Source organism: Heteronotia binoei, chromosome 13, assembly GCF_032191835.1.
Source record: "Heteronotia binoei isolate CCM8104 ecotype False Entrance Well chromosome 13, APGP_CSIRO_Hbin_v1, whole genome shotgun sequence".
Lineage (NCBI taxonomy): Eukaryota > Metazoa > Chordata > Lepidosauria > Squamata > Gekkonidae > Heteronotia > Heteronotia binoei.
Genome location: NC_083235.1, coordinates 69,289,610 through 69,305,140, shown reverse-complemented (window position 1 = coordinate 69,305,140; position 15,531 = coordinate 69,289,610). Strand labels below are relative to the sequence as shown.

Below are 15,531 nucleotides of genomic sequence, written 5' to 3'. Positions count from 1 at the left end.
ATAATTAAAGGAGTTTGATCTCATAAGGTCTGTGCCACATATCTTGCTAAACTTTGAATAAGCTTCTGTTAGCTCAAATTAATCCTCTGCAGTTCATTTTGATCTTGTTTAATAACTCTTTACGAGCCCTGTGGCACAGAGTGGTAAACTGCAGTCCTGCAGTCCAAGCTCTGCTCATGACCTGAGTTCAATCTCGGCAGAAGCTGGGTTCAGGTAGCCAGCTCGAGGTTGACTCAGCCTTCCATCCTTCCGAGGACGGTAAAATGAGTACCCAGCTTGCTGGGGGGAAAGTGTAGATGACTGGGGAAGGCAATGGCAAACCACCCCGTAAAAAGTCTGCCGTGAAAGCAACGTCACCCCAGAGTCAGAAACGACTGGTGCTTGCACAGGGGACCTTTCCTTTCCTATACTTAAGAGCCCCGTGGCGCAGTGTGTTAAACCTGCAGTCCTGCAGTCCTAAGCTCTGCTCACGGCCTGAGTTCGATTCCCGGCGGAAGCTGGGTTTTCAGGTAGCTGGCTTGAGGTTGACTCAGCCTTCCATCCTTCCGAGGTCGGTAAAATAAGTACCCAGCTTGCTGGGGGGGGGAAGTGTAGATGACTGGGGAAGGCAATGGCAAACCAACCCGTAAAAAGTTTGCCATGGAAATGCTGTGAAAGCAATGTCACCCCAGAGTCGGAAACGACTGGTGCTTGCACAGGGGACCTTTCCTTTTCTTCTGCTCCCTGTGGCTTTTAGAAGAAAGGAGAGGTTTAAATGGCTGAGCCCCAGGGGCTGGCTGCCCAAGAAAGCTCCCGTAAATAGGTGAGCTGTGCAAAGAAGATGGACGGTTTTTTCTCTCACCATTATATAAGAAAGAATTTGCTAAATACATGGATGAAATATAAGAAATATGGAGATGAGAGAAGACCGTTATGGATAGTGCCAGCTGAAGTAATAAAAATAACGGCAGAGATAGGTGAAGAAAAGTGGTTGTCATATAATCAATTATTAAAAATACAAAGTGGCAAAACAGAATTGAAAACTGCTGAAGAGTTGAATAATAAATATGATTGGTTCCAAATGCAACAAATAAAGAGTTTGGATAATGATATCAAAACTGAAGGAATAAGAAAAGAACAAACAGAAATGGAAAAGGTTCTGCCTGGAGATAATGAAAAGATAATTTCAAAAGTATACGTATTACTTTTAAAATGGTCTACGGAGGACGCAGTAGTGAAATCTCAAATGATTAAATGGGCAATTAATGTAAAATCAAGAAATACAGATGGAAACTTGGGAATACTTGTGGAAGAATTCTATGAAGCTTTTGACGTGTCATAGTATTAAAGAGAACTGTTTTAAAATGATGTATAGATGACATATGACTCCTAAAAAAATGGCAAAGATGAACAATAAGATGCCAGACAGATGTTGGAAATGTAAAAAACATGAAGGTTCTTTCTACCATATGTGGTGGACTTGTGAAAGAGCAAAAAAGTATTGGCAGATGATTCAGCAAGAAATTTCTAAGATCTTGGGATATGAATTTAAGAAAGTTGCAGAGATTTTTCTGTTGGGATTACAAATGGAAAAATTTCCAAAAGAAGATAGAACTGTAATTTGGTACTTGCTTTCAGCTGCTAGGATATTATATGCGCAGTTGTGGAAGCAAGAAAAAATACCAGAGAAATGGGATTGGATTATAAAAGTTATGACATGGAGTGAAATGGACAAATTAACAAGAATATTAAGAGACTATGGTTTAGAAGTTTTTAAGACGGAGTGGAAAAAGTTTAGAAGATATGTAGAAAAAGAGTGGAAGATAAACAGACATTGGACAATTTTTTATAATGATTAAGTTTTAGAAAGAAGAAGAATATAAATTTTTGTTTTAATAGTTAAGGGTACCTTTAAATATTAGCATTTTAAGTAAATAACACCGGCGGGGGGTCAAGTAACAGGGGGAGGGGTGGGTAGAAAGTAGTATATGGGATAGATAAAAGAAGTTATTAGAGATGTAAGAAATAGATTTATTACCATATGTTACCAATACAAATTGTTTTAACCAAAAAAAAAAAAGTTGACTCAGCCTTCCATCTTTCCGAGGTCAGTAAAATGAGTCCCCAGCTTGCTGGGGGTAAAGTGTAAATGACTGGGGAAGCCAATGGCAAACCACCCCGTAAAAAGTCTGCCATGAAAATGTTGTGAAAGCAACGTCACCCCAGAGTCAGAAACGACTGATGCTTGCACCTTTACCTTTTTAATAACTCCTTAACTTCTACTTGTTTTATAAGCTTACTTTTAAATAGGCTTCCTTTCTTGCTGAGACTCAATGCAGTCTACAAAACATATAATCAACGCAACCAGATAGCATAAAACAACAAATAAACAGAGCAATAGGCCTAACAATGCTAACTAAAAAAAGTCAGTGTTGGGGTTAGAGTGTCAGACTAGAATTAAGTTCAAATTCTGAGTCCACCATGGAAGCTTGCTGGATGACTTTGGGCCCTTATCTTATTTTGAGCCTAACCTACTTCGCAGAGTTGTTGTGAGGATAAAATGGAAGAAAGGAGACTGATGTAAGGCTCTTTGGGCCCCCACTGAGCAGAAAGGTGGGGTATAAATGAATCTAATAAAGAAATTAAACTGTGTAAAACAAGACAGAAACTGGATTATAAAAACAGAAGTTCGAGCAAATGATCAAAACAATAAACAGTGTGACAGACTACAATCCTTGTTTCTTATAAAAAAGCACCCTCCTGAATAGGCTTTCCAACCCCCCCGCCCTGCCAGGGGACCCCTGAATTAGCAGCCTAATCCCCCGCTCTCTAAAAATCTGATAGCGGGGGTGGGGGCTGGGGGGGGTGGAACGGTGTCGTGTCTCTTTCCCTGCCTGGCTTCAGGCTTCTCCCTTCCTCCGGCTCACAAAGACCCGCCCACCGCCGGCCTGCTATTCGCTCCAGTCCGGCCTTCCTTCGCGAGGTGCATGCTGGGACTTGTAGTCCTTGCATCCTCTCACGTCTGCTGAGCATTATTCTCTATGTGGAGATTGATTCTCATAGAGTATAATGGGGAATTGATCTGGAGGTTTTGGGGGCTCTGGGGGAGCTGCTTTTTGAGGTAGAGGCACCAAATTTTCAGTATAGTATCTAGTGACTCTCCCCAAAGTATCTCCCAAGTTTCAAAACGATTGGACCAGGGGGTCCCATTCTATGAGCCCCAAAAGAAGGTGCCCCTATCCTTCATTATTTCCTATGGAAGGACGACATTTAAAAAGGTGTGCGGTTCCTTTAAATGTGATGGCCAGAACTCCCTTGGAGTTCAATTATGCTTGTCACAGCCTTGTTCCTGGCTCCGCCTCGATGTCTCCTGGCTCCACCCCCAAAGTCTCCTGGCTCCACCCCCAAGGTGCCCAGATATTTCTTGAATTGGACTTGGCAACCCTACTCCTGAACCATTCTGTTGTTTTAGTTTTAATCCCTTGATTGAAAAAAAAATGCCCTCCTGAACATTTGTTTTACATAGCCTCAGGCAAGGTGGAAGCTATCTGGCACAAGGAATTGTGCTGTTAAGGAAATGAAACCAAACAAAGGCTGCCTAACAGATTTTTTTTTCTGAAATAGAATTTTATAATGGAAAAAGACGTTTGCAATAGCTCACAGTGGTACGCTTGTATTTCTCCAGACTTAAAAATGAATGTGGATATAATACAAGATAGGTTAATCTACGAAGATAAGGAAAGTAAAACATGAAGTAGCCCTAGCAAATGGGAAATGGCACACAGAGTAAGAAATGAGAAAGAAGGAAAAACAAAAAATTAACATTTCACAGAATTTTTTAAAAATTAAAGCAATGTTATTTTTCCCATGTGTATAAAAGTACTCTTATAAATTATACAGCAAGATAAATCTGAGGGAAAGTAAAAAAAATGTGAGGAAAAGAAACATAGCTAGCTTGGCCAAAAGTAACAGAATTTTAATGTAGGAAAGGAAATGAGCCATAGCAAGTGTGAGCAGGGAAACCCAGAGATTGCCTCCTCAACCTTTTTGGAGGCTGTTTTCCTCATATTTACCACTGCAGCTGAAGTGCACAAACCTGCCAAATGTTCTGAGGGTCCTCCTTTCAGGGATTGATGCCAAATTTACCTCCCATGGAAAGTGATACTTTGCTGCATCGGGTAGCATCATTACAGCTGCTCTTGAAGGTAGATCCTACAGGCAGATCAATTTTGAGGCAAGCATTTACAACTGGAATTTTCCACTCCAAAGCATATCCATCTTGAGATCCTATTGCTGTTTTCCATATAGAGGTGAAAAGTTATTTTTGTTTGCTTATAGTAGGGTTTGTTTGTTGTTGTTTTTTAAAAGTTACCACTCTAAATACAAATCCTACCAGGCTATTGCTTACATCATAACATTTATATAATTTTAAATAGTTCACAAACATTCTGACTGGTTTGTTTCATATGTCTTTACAACAGCCCTGTAGAAAATATAACTTTCCTCTGTATTACAAATAAGGGGGGCCAGTGCAATATCTATCATACTGCTCCTTTACTCCAGGGAATCTCAGCCCTTAAGAACACAATGGATTTCAGGTAGTGCTGCATTAAAGTATCCCTAGGTTTGAATTTTTCATCTGTCAAGCTTTGCCCAAGGTCAGTCAGTAGCTATAGAACATATAACTGCAGGCTATGATCATGCGTGGGGTGGGGGGAGTGTGTAACCAGTGAGGTAGAGTAGTTATTGTGAAACTAGGATCTGGGAGATCTGGATTTAAATCCCCACTCCCACCTTGAAAGTTTGCTGGGTGACCTTGGACCAGTCACACATTCTTAGCCTAATCTACCTCACATGGTTGTTCTCCAGATAAAATGCAAGACAGGAAACCATGTAAACTGGTTTGGGTCCCATTGGGGAGAAACACAGGGAATAAGTGAAGCAAATAAATACATAGCAGACAAGATAGATGTGCAACAAAAAGGGGTTACGACCACAAGGACCAATTTAACTGGTCCCCAGTGACAGAGAAAGGGAAGTTCAGTTTGCCTGGAATTCAGCTTTTCTTTGCAAGCCAGGCAGGGAAACATATCTATTACCCTTCGCACTTACTTTTGTGTAATTACAAGTAATCCTCAAAAGGCAAAGATACCTGTACAGCTTGAAATTTACAAGGATCTTGTAGCACCTTAAACGCTAATCAAAATTTTATGCCAGAATAAATGTTCAGGTTGAGTCTCCCGCTAGCAGTCAGCCGTGCTGAGCCTCTGGATAACAGAACAAAACTGGAGTGGAGTCCAGTATTCATTTATATGTTTCAAACATTTGTTAGCTGTCTTTCTCCTTTATGGAACTCAAGGCGGCTTACAATATAAAAAAAATTATAGTCCAGTTTCCCATATTTGGGTAAATCGCAGAGGTCAGCACACCCGGCGTGCAACGGATGAGCCGCACCCTGGGAAAACCGCTTTCGTGCTCGTGGCGTCTCCTGAGACCAACAAAATTATCCTCGGGCGCTAGCTTTTGTGAGTTAAAACTCACTTTGTCAGAACAAGGAAAACTGGGGAGGCACGGTGGCTCAGTGGTAGAGCATCTGCTTGGGAAGCAGAAGGTCCCAGGTTCAATCCCTGGCATCTCCAAAAAAGGGTCCAGGCAAGTAGGTGTGAAAAACCTCAGCTTGAGACCCTGGAGAGCCACTGCTGGTCAGGGGAGGGACGGTGGCTCAGTGGTAGAGCATCTACTTGGGAAGCAGAAGGTCCCAGGTTCAATCCCTGGCATCTCCAAAAAAGGGTCCAGGCAAGTAGGTGTGAAAAACCTCAGCTTGAGACCCTGGAGAGCCGCTGCTGGTCAGGGGAGGGACGGTGGCTCAGTGGTAGAGCATTTGCTTGGTAAGCAGAAGGTCCCAGGTTCAATCCCTGGCATCTCCAAAAGAGGGTCCAGGCAAATAGGTGTGAAAAACCTCAGCTTGAGACCCTGGAGAGCCGCTGCTGGTCAGGGGAGGGACGGTGGCTCAGTGGTAGAGCATTTGCTTGGTAAGCAGAAGGTCCCAGGTTCAATCCCCGGCATCTCCAAAAAAGGGTCCAGGCAAATAGGTGTGAAAAAACTCAGCTTGAGACCCTGGAGAGCCGCTGCCAGTCTGAGAAGACAATACTGACTTTGATGGACCAAAGGTCTGATTCAGGATAAGGCAGCTTCATATGTTCATATATGTGTTGTGATTCCTTCCGTCAATGGATATCGAAAGTTATCCCTACTAGTACAGGTTTATGCAGTTTAAAGAAATAAACATAAATTGTCTATATATAAAAAATTTAGTCCCCAGTTTTAAATATCGCCTAAACGTATTTTCGGGGACAAATTACCTACCCAAGTGACTTGAACAGTCTGGCCTCTAACAACCCCGCACAAAGCTCCTGGCCCCTCTTCCTTTTCCCGTTTAGCGCTGACAGCCAATGAGCGAACAGCAGAATTTCGGCACAGCCAAACAGCAGAACCTCGGCTCTGCCAATGAGCGAGCAGCAGAACCTCGGCGCAGCCAATGAGCGAAGAGCAGAACCTCGGCGCAGCCAATGAGCGAACAGCAGAGCCGCGCCCCCCGCAGAAGCCAGAGCGCCTCTCCTCTCCCCCCCGTGCCCGGCTTTCCCAAGCGGGACGCGCCCGGTTTTGTGTCACGTGAGGGCGAAAGGGGGCGGAGCTGGGCCAGGTGAAGCCGGAGCCGCGTCCCAAAGCCTGGCGGAGTCGTTGGTGTTTTTCTCCCTTCGGCGTCTGAGCGGAGCGGAGCGGCTGCTGCAGTGCCTGCCTGGCCATGGCTACGAATCCAGACTTGCGCAAGGAGCGGGAGGCGGCCTCTTTCGACACGGAGCTTCTGACCAACATCTTGGACGGCAGCGCCGACCGGACCCGGCGCCGCAGGGAGATCGGTGAGAAGCGTTTGGGGGGGAAGAGGAAGAAGCGGCGGCAGGAGGAGGCTTCTGGCTGGGGCCTGCTTTGCACCGCCCGTCCCCTTCCTCGGCTGCCTGCATGCCCCGACACGCGACCCCCGATGGGAATCAGACCATACTGAATCAGACCCTGGGTCCATCAAAGTCAGTATTGTCTTCTCAGACTGGCAGCGGCTCTCCAGGGTCTCAAGCTGAGGTTTTTCACACCTATTTGCCTGGACCCTTTTTAGTTGGAGATGCCGGGGGTTGAACCTGGGACCTTCTGCTTACCAAGCAGATGCTCTACCACTGAGCCACCGTCCCTCCCCATGAACATATGAAGCTGCCTTATACTGAATCAGACCCTTGATCCATCGAAGTCAGTATTGTCTTCTTAGACTGGCAGCGGCTCCCCAGGGTCTCAAGCTGAGGTTTTTCCCACCTATTTGCCTGGACCCTTTTTTGGAGATGTCGGGGATTGAACCTGGGACCTTCTGCTTCCCAAGCAGATGCTCTACCACTGAGCCACCATCCCTCCCCTAATATGAACATATGAAGCTGCCTTCTACTGAATCAGACCCTGGGTCCATCAAAGTCAGTATTGTCTACTCAGACTGGCAGCGGCTCTCCAGGGTCTCAAGCTGAGGCTTTTCACACCTATTTGCCTGGACCCTTTTTCGTTGGAGATGCTGGGGATTGAACCTGGTACCTTCTGCTTCCCAAGCAGATGCTCTACCACTGAGCCACCGTCCCTCCCCTGAGCCGCCAACAGCTGTGTTGGTCTGAAGGGAAGGGAAGGAGTCGTTTGGAAGGCGTTGGGGTTTTTTTATGCCAATAAGTGACGGCGAGGCGAAGCCCGTGCTTTGCTTATGCAGCATCTGGCCTCATTTTAAAAGAGATTTCCCCCGGTATAGAAGGGATGCCTCTTCCTAAGTGGCACCTGATTCTCCAATTTCTGGCATCTCCGGTTAAAGGGAGAAGGTAGTAGGTAATAAGGGAGATCTCCACCTTTCAAAGTAGACTATACTGACCTCCACAGACCTTATCTACGCTTGTTTGTCTGTTTGTTTTTAAGTTGGGGTTTTTTATTCAATAAACTTTTGCCATCAACGTGTTACATCCCTGATGTTTATGCTTTCTTAAGTGCTTTGCATACATTAGCCCGTGTGTAATTTTTAACTGCCTCAGGACTGTCATCAGTGCTTTTTTCCCTATAGATCTTTATCCCTTCCCTCAAGGAATTCAAGTCAGTGAATTAGTACTCCCATTCTACGTTCCGCTCGCATGCCAACTCTTTGAGATAGATCTAGGCGGGCAGCTGAACATATGAAGCCGCCTTATACTGAATCAGACCATCCGTCCATCAAAGTCAGTATTGTCTTCTCAGACTGGCAGCGGCTCTCCAGGGTCTCAACCTGAGGTTTTTCACGCCTATTTGCCTGGACCCTTTTTTGGAGATGCCGGGGATTGAACCTGGGACCTTCTGCTTCCCAAGCAGAGGCTCTACCACTGAGCCACCGTCCCTCCTGCATATGAAGCTGCCTTCTACTGAATCAAACCCTGGGTCCATCAAAGTCAGTATTGTCTACTCAGACCGGCAGCGGCTCTCCAGGGTCTCCAGCTGAGGTTTTTCACACCTATTTGCCTGGACCCTTTTTTGGAGATGCCGAGATTGAATCTGGGACCTTCTGCTTCCCAAGCAGATGCTCTACCACTGAGCCACTATCCCTCCCCTGACCAGCAGTGGCTCTCCAGGGTCTCCAGCTGAGGTTTTTCACACCTATTTGCCTGGACCCTTTTTTGGAGATGCCAGGGATTGAACCTGGGACCTTTTGCTTCCCAAGCAGATGCTCTACCACTGAGCCACCGTCCCTCCCCATGAACATATGAAGCTGCCTTCTACTGAATCAGACCTTTGGTCCATCAAAGTCAGTATTGTCTACTCAGACTGGCAGCGGCTCTCCAGGGTCTCCAGCTGAGGTTTTTCACACCTATTTGCCTGGACCCTTTTTGGGAGATGCTGGGGATTGAACCTGGGACCTTCTGCTTTCCAAGCAGATGCTCTACCACTGAGCCACCGTCCCTCCCCATGAATATATGAAGCTGCCTTATACTGAATCAGACCCTCGGTCCATCAAAGTCAGTATTGTCTTCTCAGACTGGCAGCAGCTCTCCAGGGTCTCAAGCTGAGGTTTTTCACGCCTATTTGCCTGGACCCTTTTTTGGAGATGCCAGGGATTGAACCTGGGACCTTCTGCTTCCCGAGCAGATGCTCTACCACTGAGCCACCGTCCCTCCCCTGCTCTCCAGGATCTCAAGCTGAGGTTTTTCACCCCTATTTGCCTGGACCCTTTTTTGGAGATGCCAGGGATTGAACCTGGGACCTTCTGCTTACCAAGCAGTTGCTCTACCACTGAGCCACCGTCCCTCCTCTAGTATGAACATATGAAGCTGCCTTACACTGAATCAGACCCTGGGTCCATCAAAGTCAGTATTGTCTTCAGACTGGCAGCGGCTCTCCAGGGTCTCCAGCTGAGGTTTTTCATGCCTATTTGCCTGGAGCCTTTTTTGGAGATGCCAGGGATTGAACCTGGGACCTTCTGCTTCCCAAGCAGATGCTCTACCACTGAGCCACCGTCCCTCCCCTGGGCCGCCAACAGCTGTGTTGGTCTGAAGCAGTAAAACAAAGCAGAGTCAAGGACCACCTTTAAGTCCAACAAAAGTTTTATTCAGAATGTAAACTTCCGTGTGTTTTGTTGGTCTTAAAGGTGCTCCTTTACTCTGTTCTTTGAGATAGATTAGTCAGAGAGCGGCTGGTCCAAGGTCACCCAGGGAGCAAAGTGGGGATTTGAGCTTGGATCTGCCAGTCCTAATCCCACTCTGCAACTGCTGGTGGTAACTTTCTTTCATGACTTGAAACAAAACGTTCAGGTTCACTTAACTGGAGTAACTACCCTAGTTCTTGAAAGGATGATATTCAGTCTTGCTTCCCCTGTCACACCACAGGACCAAAGTAAACTTCTTCCTTAGGCCTTGATATATGTGTGTGGTTTATTTCCATTTAAAAATATATATATATTCAACAACAGTGAGTGTAGAGCATACTCTACACAGATTTCAAAATCCTTGTAAATTGAGATTCAGAGATAGTGGTTTGCCTGATGGGACTTGGACTAATTATGGTTGAGGTGGGAGTTCAAGCAGGGATTTTGTGATCTATGTCTTATTCTCGTAATCTGCAGTTGTTAATAGGAAGTCTGGGAATAGTGATTTTTCCAAATCGATACAGTAGGTTTGGTCCTGCAAGAGGGCTCAGGGCAAATGGTTAGAGCTTGTGTTGTGATGCATTTTGCTTACTATCTGCTTTTATTACTCTCAGGCTGACAAATAAACTCAGTTCTTTTTTATACTTTTATTCATACAGGATTGTGGCTTTTGTAGTCTCTTAGTTTGGAGTAGTTCTGATAACCTGATATGGTTCTTACAATTTGCATAGATTAGAGTCACCAATTCCCATATAAAATGTGAGCTCATGGATAATATTTGTTTTTTTGTCATTACTTAGGTGTTCTTATTGTGGATTCATTATGGTGCTTAAAACGAAATAGCATAACTCATGTGTGTTAAAGTGGTCGTTAGTAAGTTTCTTTATCTGTAGAGTATACTAAATTCTAAGCATTGTGTTTCTGCTGTCCAGAACAGTGAGAACTGCTGAAGAGGCTTTGTGTTCATCTTGATGGTATACACTGTTGTGCCTGACTTAGCACCTTGTTGCCGCTTCTCTTATTTTTAAGACATTTAGCTTTTGCTTGGGATCCTTCCCCTTGTCAGAAACGGAGAGTGTATCGAGTGAAATTCATTGTGTGAACCACAGTGGCACATTCTCTACTTGAGAAGCTCTGAGCAATAGTGGACTGAATCTGCACTGATATATAAATGACTTACAGTCTTCACTGTGTTGTGATGTCAGTGTTGTGATAGTAGCCGTGACTAACAGGCTACCATCATCTTGCTACTTCCATTATATAATTTATGAGAAAGAAATCCCTTTCTCCCAATACAAGAACTTCTGGGCATTCGATGAAATTGCTGAGCAGACAGGTTGAAACGGATAAAAGGAAGTACTTCTTCACCCAAAGGGTGATTAACATGTGGAATTCACTGCCACAGGAGGTGGTAGCGGCCACAAGCATAGCCACCTTCAAGAGGGGGTTAGATAAAAATATGGAGCAGAGGTCAATCAGTGGCTATTAGCCACAGTGTGTGTGTGTATATATATATATTTTTGGCCACGGTGTGACACAGAGTGTTGGACTGGATGGGCCGTTGGCCTGATCCAACATGGCTTCTCTTATGTTCTTATGTGACACAGAGCGTTGGACTGGATGGGCCATTGGCCTGATCCAACATGGCTTCTCTTATGTTCTTATGTGACACAGAGCGTTGGACTGGATGGGCCGTTGGCCTGATCCAACATGGCTTCTCTTATGTTCTTATGTGACACAGAGCGTTGGACTGGATGGGCCATTGGCCTGATCCAACATGGCTTCTCTTATGTTCTTCTGTGACACAGAGTGTTGGACTGGATGGGCCATTGGCCTGATCCAACATGGCTTCTCTTATGTTCTTATGTGACACAGAGTGTTGGACTGGATGGGCCATTGGCCTGATCTAACATGGCTTCTCTTATGTTCTTATGCAAATTCATGGAAATGCTTGTGTATGGTGAGGCCCTAGTGTCATGTGGAATTCTTCTGTTGGCTGAAATCTGTTCTCTTCTTTCCTCTTCTTTTCCCTACAGAGGCCCTGGTTTTAAATGACCCAGACTTCAAGCATGAGGATGTTAATTTCCTTTCCCGCAGTGAGCGCTATGCACTAGCCATCAAGAAGAGTGCACACATGGTGATGAAGCTCCGAGAATATGGGATTGCAGATCCAGATGAGATTTACTGGTTTAAAAGGTATCTGACTTCAATGTGGAATTCATAATTTAGCACGCAGTTCAATACAATTAAAATATGACAGGGCTTAATTCTTTCATTACTAATGCTTTAGTTTGCAAAGTCTTTAACTTTTCAGAGCAAAGCCACTGGACTGACTGGAAAGGCTTCTAAACACTTCTAAAAATGATACATAATGTTGGACTTCTTTTGCTGTGATAAAGGTAACACTGTTAACTATCATCTGGTTACATAAAATTGCAAAATATCAGACAGAGAGAGAGCAAGAGAGAGCTCTTGTTACAGTTTAACTGTGATTAATGGATAAAAAAACCTTAGGATATTGAAGGAAATCAGTGACACTTTCCTGAAGCTTTGATATGTAATCTGATTTCCAGCTAAAATTACCTTCAGATTATAATCAGTTTGGTTAGACATTGAAGAAGTTTTCTTTTTCCCCCCTGACACTTTTTGTCCTAACTTCTTCAATCCTTTTTCTGTGTTTGTGTGTGTGAGGATGTTGTTGAAAGGTCTTTGTTACACCAAATGTGACTTGTGGAATTCCATTAATGTACATTATGTTAGTGACATTAGTCACAGCTGAAATGTTAATGTAATCTGAAAGTCTACCAGCCTGCTGGGAGCTTAATCCTAAACCTTTTGAATGCTTGAAACAAACTTAGATAATTGTTTGTTGGAGACTGATTTATTCTTCTGAGTTCAGAGTTCTGAAAACAATAACCCTTTCTCTCTGGAAAATAATCCTTGTTTGTGCTGTTGATGTCCTCTAGCATGCTTAACGCACCATGAAGTGTGGATTTGCTAGGATGTTGCAATTCTATCGCAGCTCAGCTGTTTCATAAAACTAGCTGTGGTTCACAAAGAAAAGAAGTATAATCTGAATGGTTCTTCATCTAGCTCACGTTGTTAACCTGCAGTGTGTTAAGTTCTCCTTTAAGGTAAATGTATTGTTTCCCAAGTTTACTGAATGGAGAGATTTGTATTTAAGGTGGTTGTTTTCCTTATTATGTAATCTCCCTGCCCTGAGTGTAGGTTGAAGTTTAATTATGGAGCAAAAGTCAAGTGGGTGTTGTTCAGTTTCTCCTCCCCGGTTTTGTAAGCTCGATCTGCTTGTGTGGCAAAGTATAAGGTGGACAGTTGAACTTGGGACCTTGCTATTCAATCTACCTTGATGCTGGTTGCTCTCCCCTTTTTGCATGAACTCCTGTTCAGTGAAGCGTTATAAAGGATTTACTTTGTGTCCTGCTTTTCACATGGAAAGTGTGTCAGTTAAATGGAAAGTAACCTAGAGATCTACTTGTGCTGTGACTAGCCAAAGAATCCTGTTGGCTTCAATCATGGATCTCATTCCTTGTCGTTACGAAACTTGTAGATTCACAAATGGCATTTGCTAAGGGGCAGTGAAACCAGGTCACTTCTACTGGCGAAGAGCTCAACATGCTCCTTTGCTTAGGTTACTACTGTCCCTTTCCCCAGTCTCTTGTTTAAATCTTTCCAGTGTCTTCACTCCTTCGGCTGTCTCATTTCTTTTCCCAGTTCCTAAAAAAAAAAGATAAAATCAGGCTAGAGGATCCTAAATTTATATATGTTTCAAATAATGTTCCTGATCTCTGTACCAAACGCTTTCCCACTTTTCTGTTGTACTAACAGCCCCGTTTAGGATTACGTGTACAGTTTTGGGCCAATCACATTTTAAAAACAAAGTACAGAAAAGGCAATTAGAATGACAGTTTGAGCACTTGCCTCATTTTATATTCTTCTTTACTCAGCAAAAGACTCAAGTTGACTTCCAACAAGAAAAATAACATATAATTTTTATTTGATTTCTCAGATTTATATCCGCCCCCCCCGGCTGGCTCAGGGCGGCTAACAACAGTTTAAAAGCATTAGCAATTTACAAATATACTAGAATTAAATATATAAAAAACATTTCCATACATATTAAAAATTCATGCTGGCAAGCTTCTGATTTCCATTTTATTAGTTCAGTGAGATTGTCGGTGCTGATGGTAATAGCCACCTCCCCCTAACCATTAAAGGCGAGTTTGAATAGTTTGGTCTTACAGGCCCTGTGGAACTGTGGCAGGTCCCGCAGGGCCCTGACGTTTTCAGGGAGGGCGTTCCACAAAGTGGGGGCTATTACTGAGAACACTCTGGCTCTAGTGCTGGTCTTCTTTTGGTCCAGGGATCTTAAGGAGATTTTGAGACCCTGATCGTAGTGCGCTCTGGGGTATGTATGGGGAAAGGCGGTCCCGAAGGTAGACAGGTCCCAGGCCATGTAGGGCTTTAAAGGTTATAACCAGCACCTTGAAGCGAATCCGGAATGCCAAAGACAACCAGTGTAACGCTTTCAGCACAGGCTGAATGTGCTCCCGTACAGGTAGCTCCATTAACAACCTGGCTGCTGCGTTTTGCACCAGCTGCAGCCTCCGAAGTTGAGTCAAGAGCAGCCCCGTGTAGAGGACATTACAGTAGTCTATTCTCAAGGTGACCATCGCATGGATCACTGTTGCCAAGTCGTCGCGCTCCAGGTATGGAACCAGCTGCCTTATCCGCCTAAGATGGTGGAATGCGGCTTTGGCAGCGGCTGCTATCCCTGGGCCTCCATTGTCAGCGAAGGCTCCAGAGGCACCCCCAAGCTCTTGACTCTCGACGCTGGCGCTAATAGCGTCCCATCAGAGGCCGGCAAGGGGATTTTCCTACCCAGGCCGCTGCAACTCAGGCAACAGAACCTCTGTCTTCGCTAGATTCAATTTCAATCCACTCTGCCTGAGCTATTTCACTATGGCTTGCAATGCCAAGTCCAGATCTTCCAGGGCGCAGCCGGGCTGGACTCCCAACAATAGATAGAGCTGCGTGTCATCCGCATACCGATGACCTGAAAAGCGCACAGCAAAAAAAAAAGGCAAAACAAGGACCTTTCAGGTAAATTCTCGATTTGGCGGCTGACTGGAAGTTACAGGCTGTGAGCCAAGGCCAAGAATTTGTGCTTCTGACCACCCCCAAGCTTTATGAAGTATCAGACAGGGAGGGGAGTGCAAGCTTCAGCAGAGATGTAACACAACTGGCTAAAATGGACCTCCTCTCACGCGTTTGTTCTCTTCCTGCCCAGAGTTTCTAGTCAGAGAGAAGCTGAAGCATTTGAAGGATTTTGGTTCGAGAAGACAAATGACTTGCGGGAATGAGACACAGTTTCATAAAAGTATAGGGAAAGACAAAGAGGGATGTTTCTTTTTCCACAGTTTACCAGCTCTGGGTCACCCGATGAAATTCATTTTCAGCAGGCTCAGGAAGAATAAAGAGCACTTCATACAGTGTGTCACCTGAAAATAACTGCCACCCCAAAGGCTTTTGCCCTGCCCTTTTTAAAATTAAGGAACTCCAGATATATTAACAAGAAGGTACAATGTCTGAACTAAGCCTCCAGGGAGTATGCTGCAAAGTTCCATGTAATAGGGGCATAGACACGTCATGTAATCTTCCAATAGGTGTTTGACTGAGTATTGTTGGAAACAAAACTTTCAGTACACTGGATCCTGCTCTGATTCAGTTGATGCTAACGCTATCATTACCCCTGTCTTAGAGGCATACACTATGACTCCTTCATATCTCTCCCATACCCGATAAGTAAGGGTTACTGTTTGCTTTTCATAAGTGCCTCCAAAATCTTC

At 44.5% G+C, this 15,531-nt stretch overlaps 2 protein-coding genes across 3 annotated transcripts in view; one reads left to right on the top strand and one right to left on the bottom strand.

Annotated features, from left to right (window-relative positions):
• TEN1 (TEN1 subunit of CST complex) overlaps nt 1-6,611 on the bottom strand; it is a 32,667-nt gene extending 26,056 nt beyond the window's left edge. Inside the window, exons 1-2 of one of the 2 annotated variants that reach the window (XM_060253127.1) lie at nt 6,346-6,611; nt 4,076-4,191 (exon numbers count right to left, since the gene is read on the bottom strand). In XM_060253127.1, the coding sequence (XP_060109110.1) occupies nt 4,076-4,167 (92 nt within the window). In that variant the 5' untranslated portion in view covers nt 4,168-4,191; nt 6,346-6,611. Of the gene's footprint in view, nt 1-4,075; nt 4,273-6,345 lie in introns of both variants that reach the window. The other variant, XM_060253128.1, reaches the window with a different exon arrangement.
• Nucleotides 6,612-6,716: 105 nt separating this feature from the next.
• ACOX1 (acyl-CoA oxidase 1) overlaps nt 6,717-15,531 on the top strand; it is a 46,230-nt gene continuing 37,415 nt past the window's right edge. The window contains exons 1-2 of the mRNA XM_060252905.1: nt 6,717-6,899; nt 11,701-11,860. Of these exons, the coding sequence (XP_060108888.1) occupies nt 6,785-6,899; nt 11,701-11,860 (275 nt within the window). The 5' untranslated portion in view covers nt 6,717-6,784. The remainder of the gene's footprint in view (nt 6,900-11,700; nt 11,861-15,531) is intronic.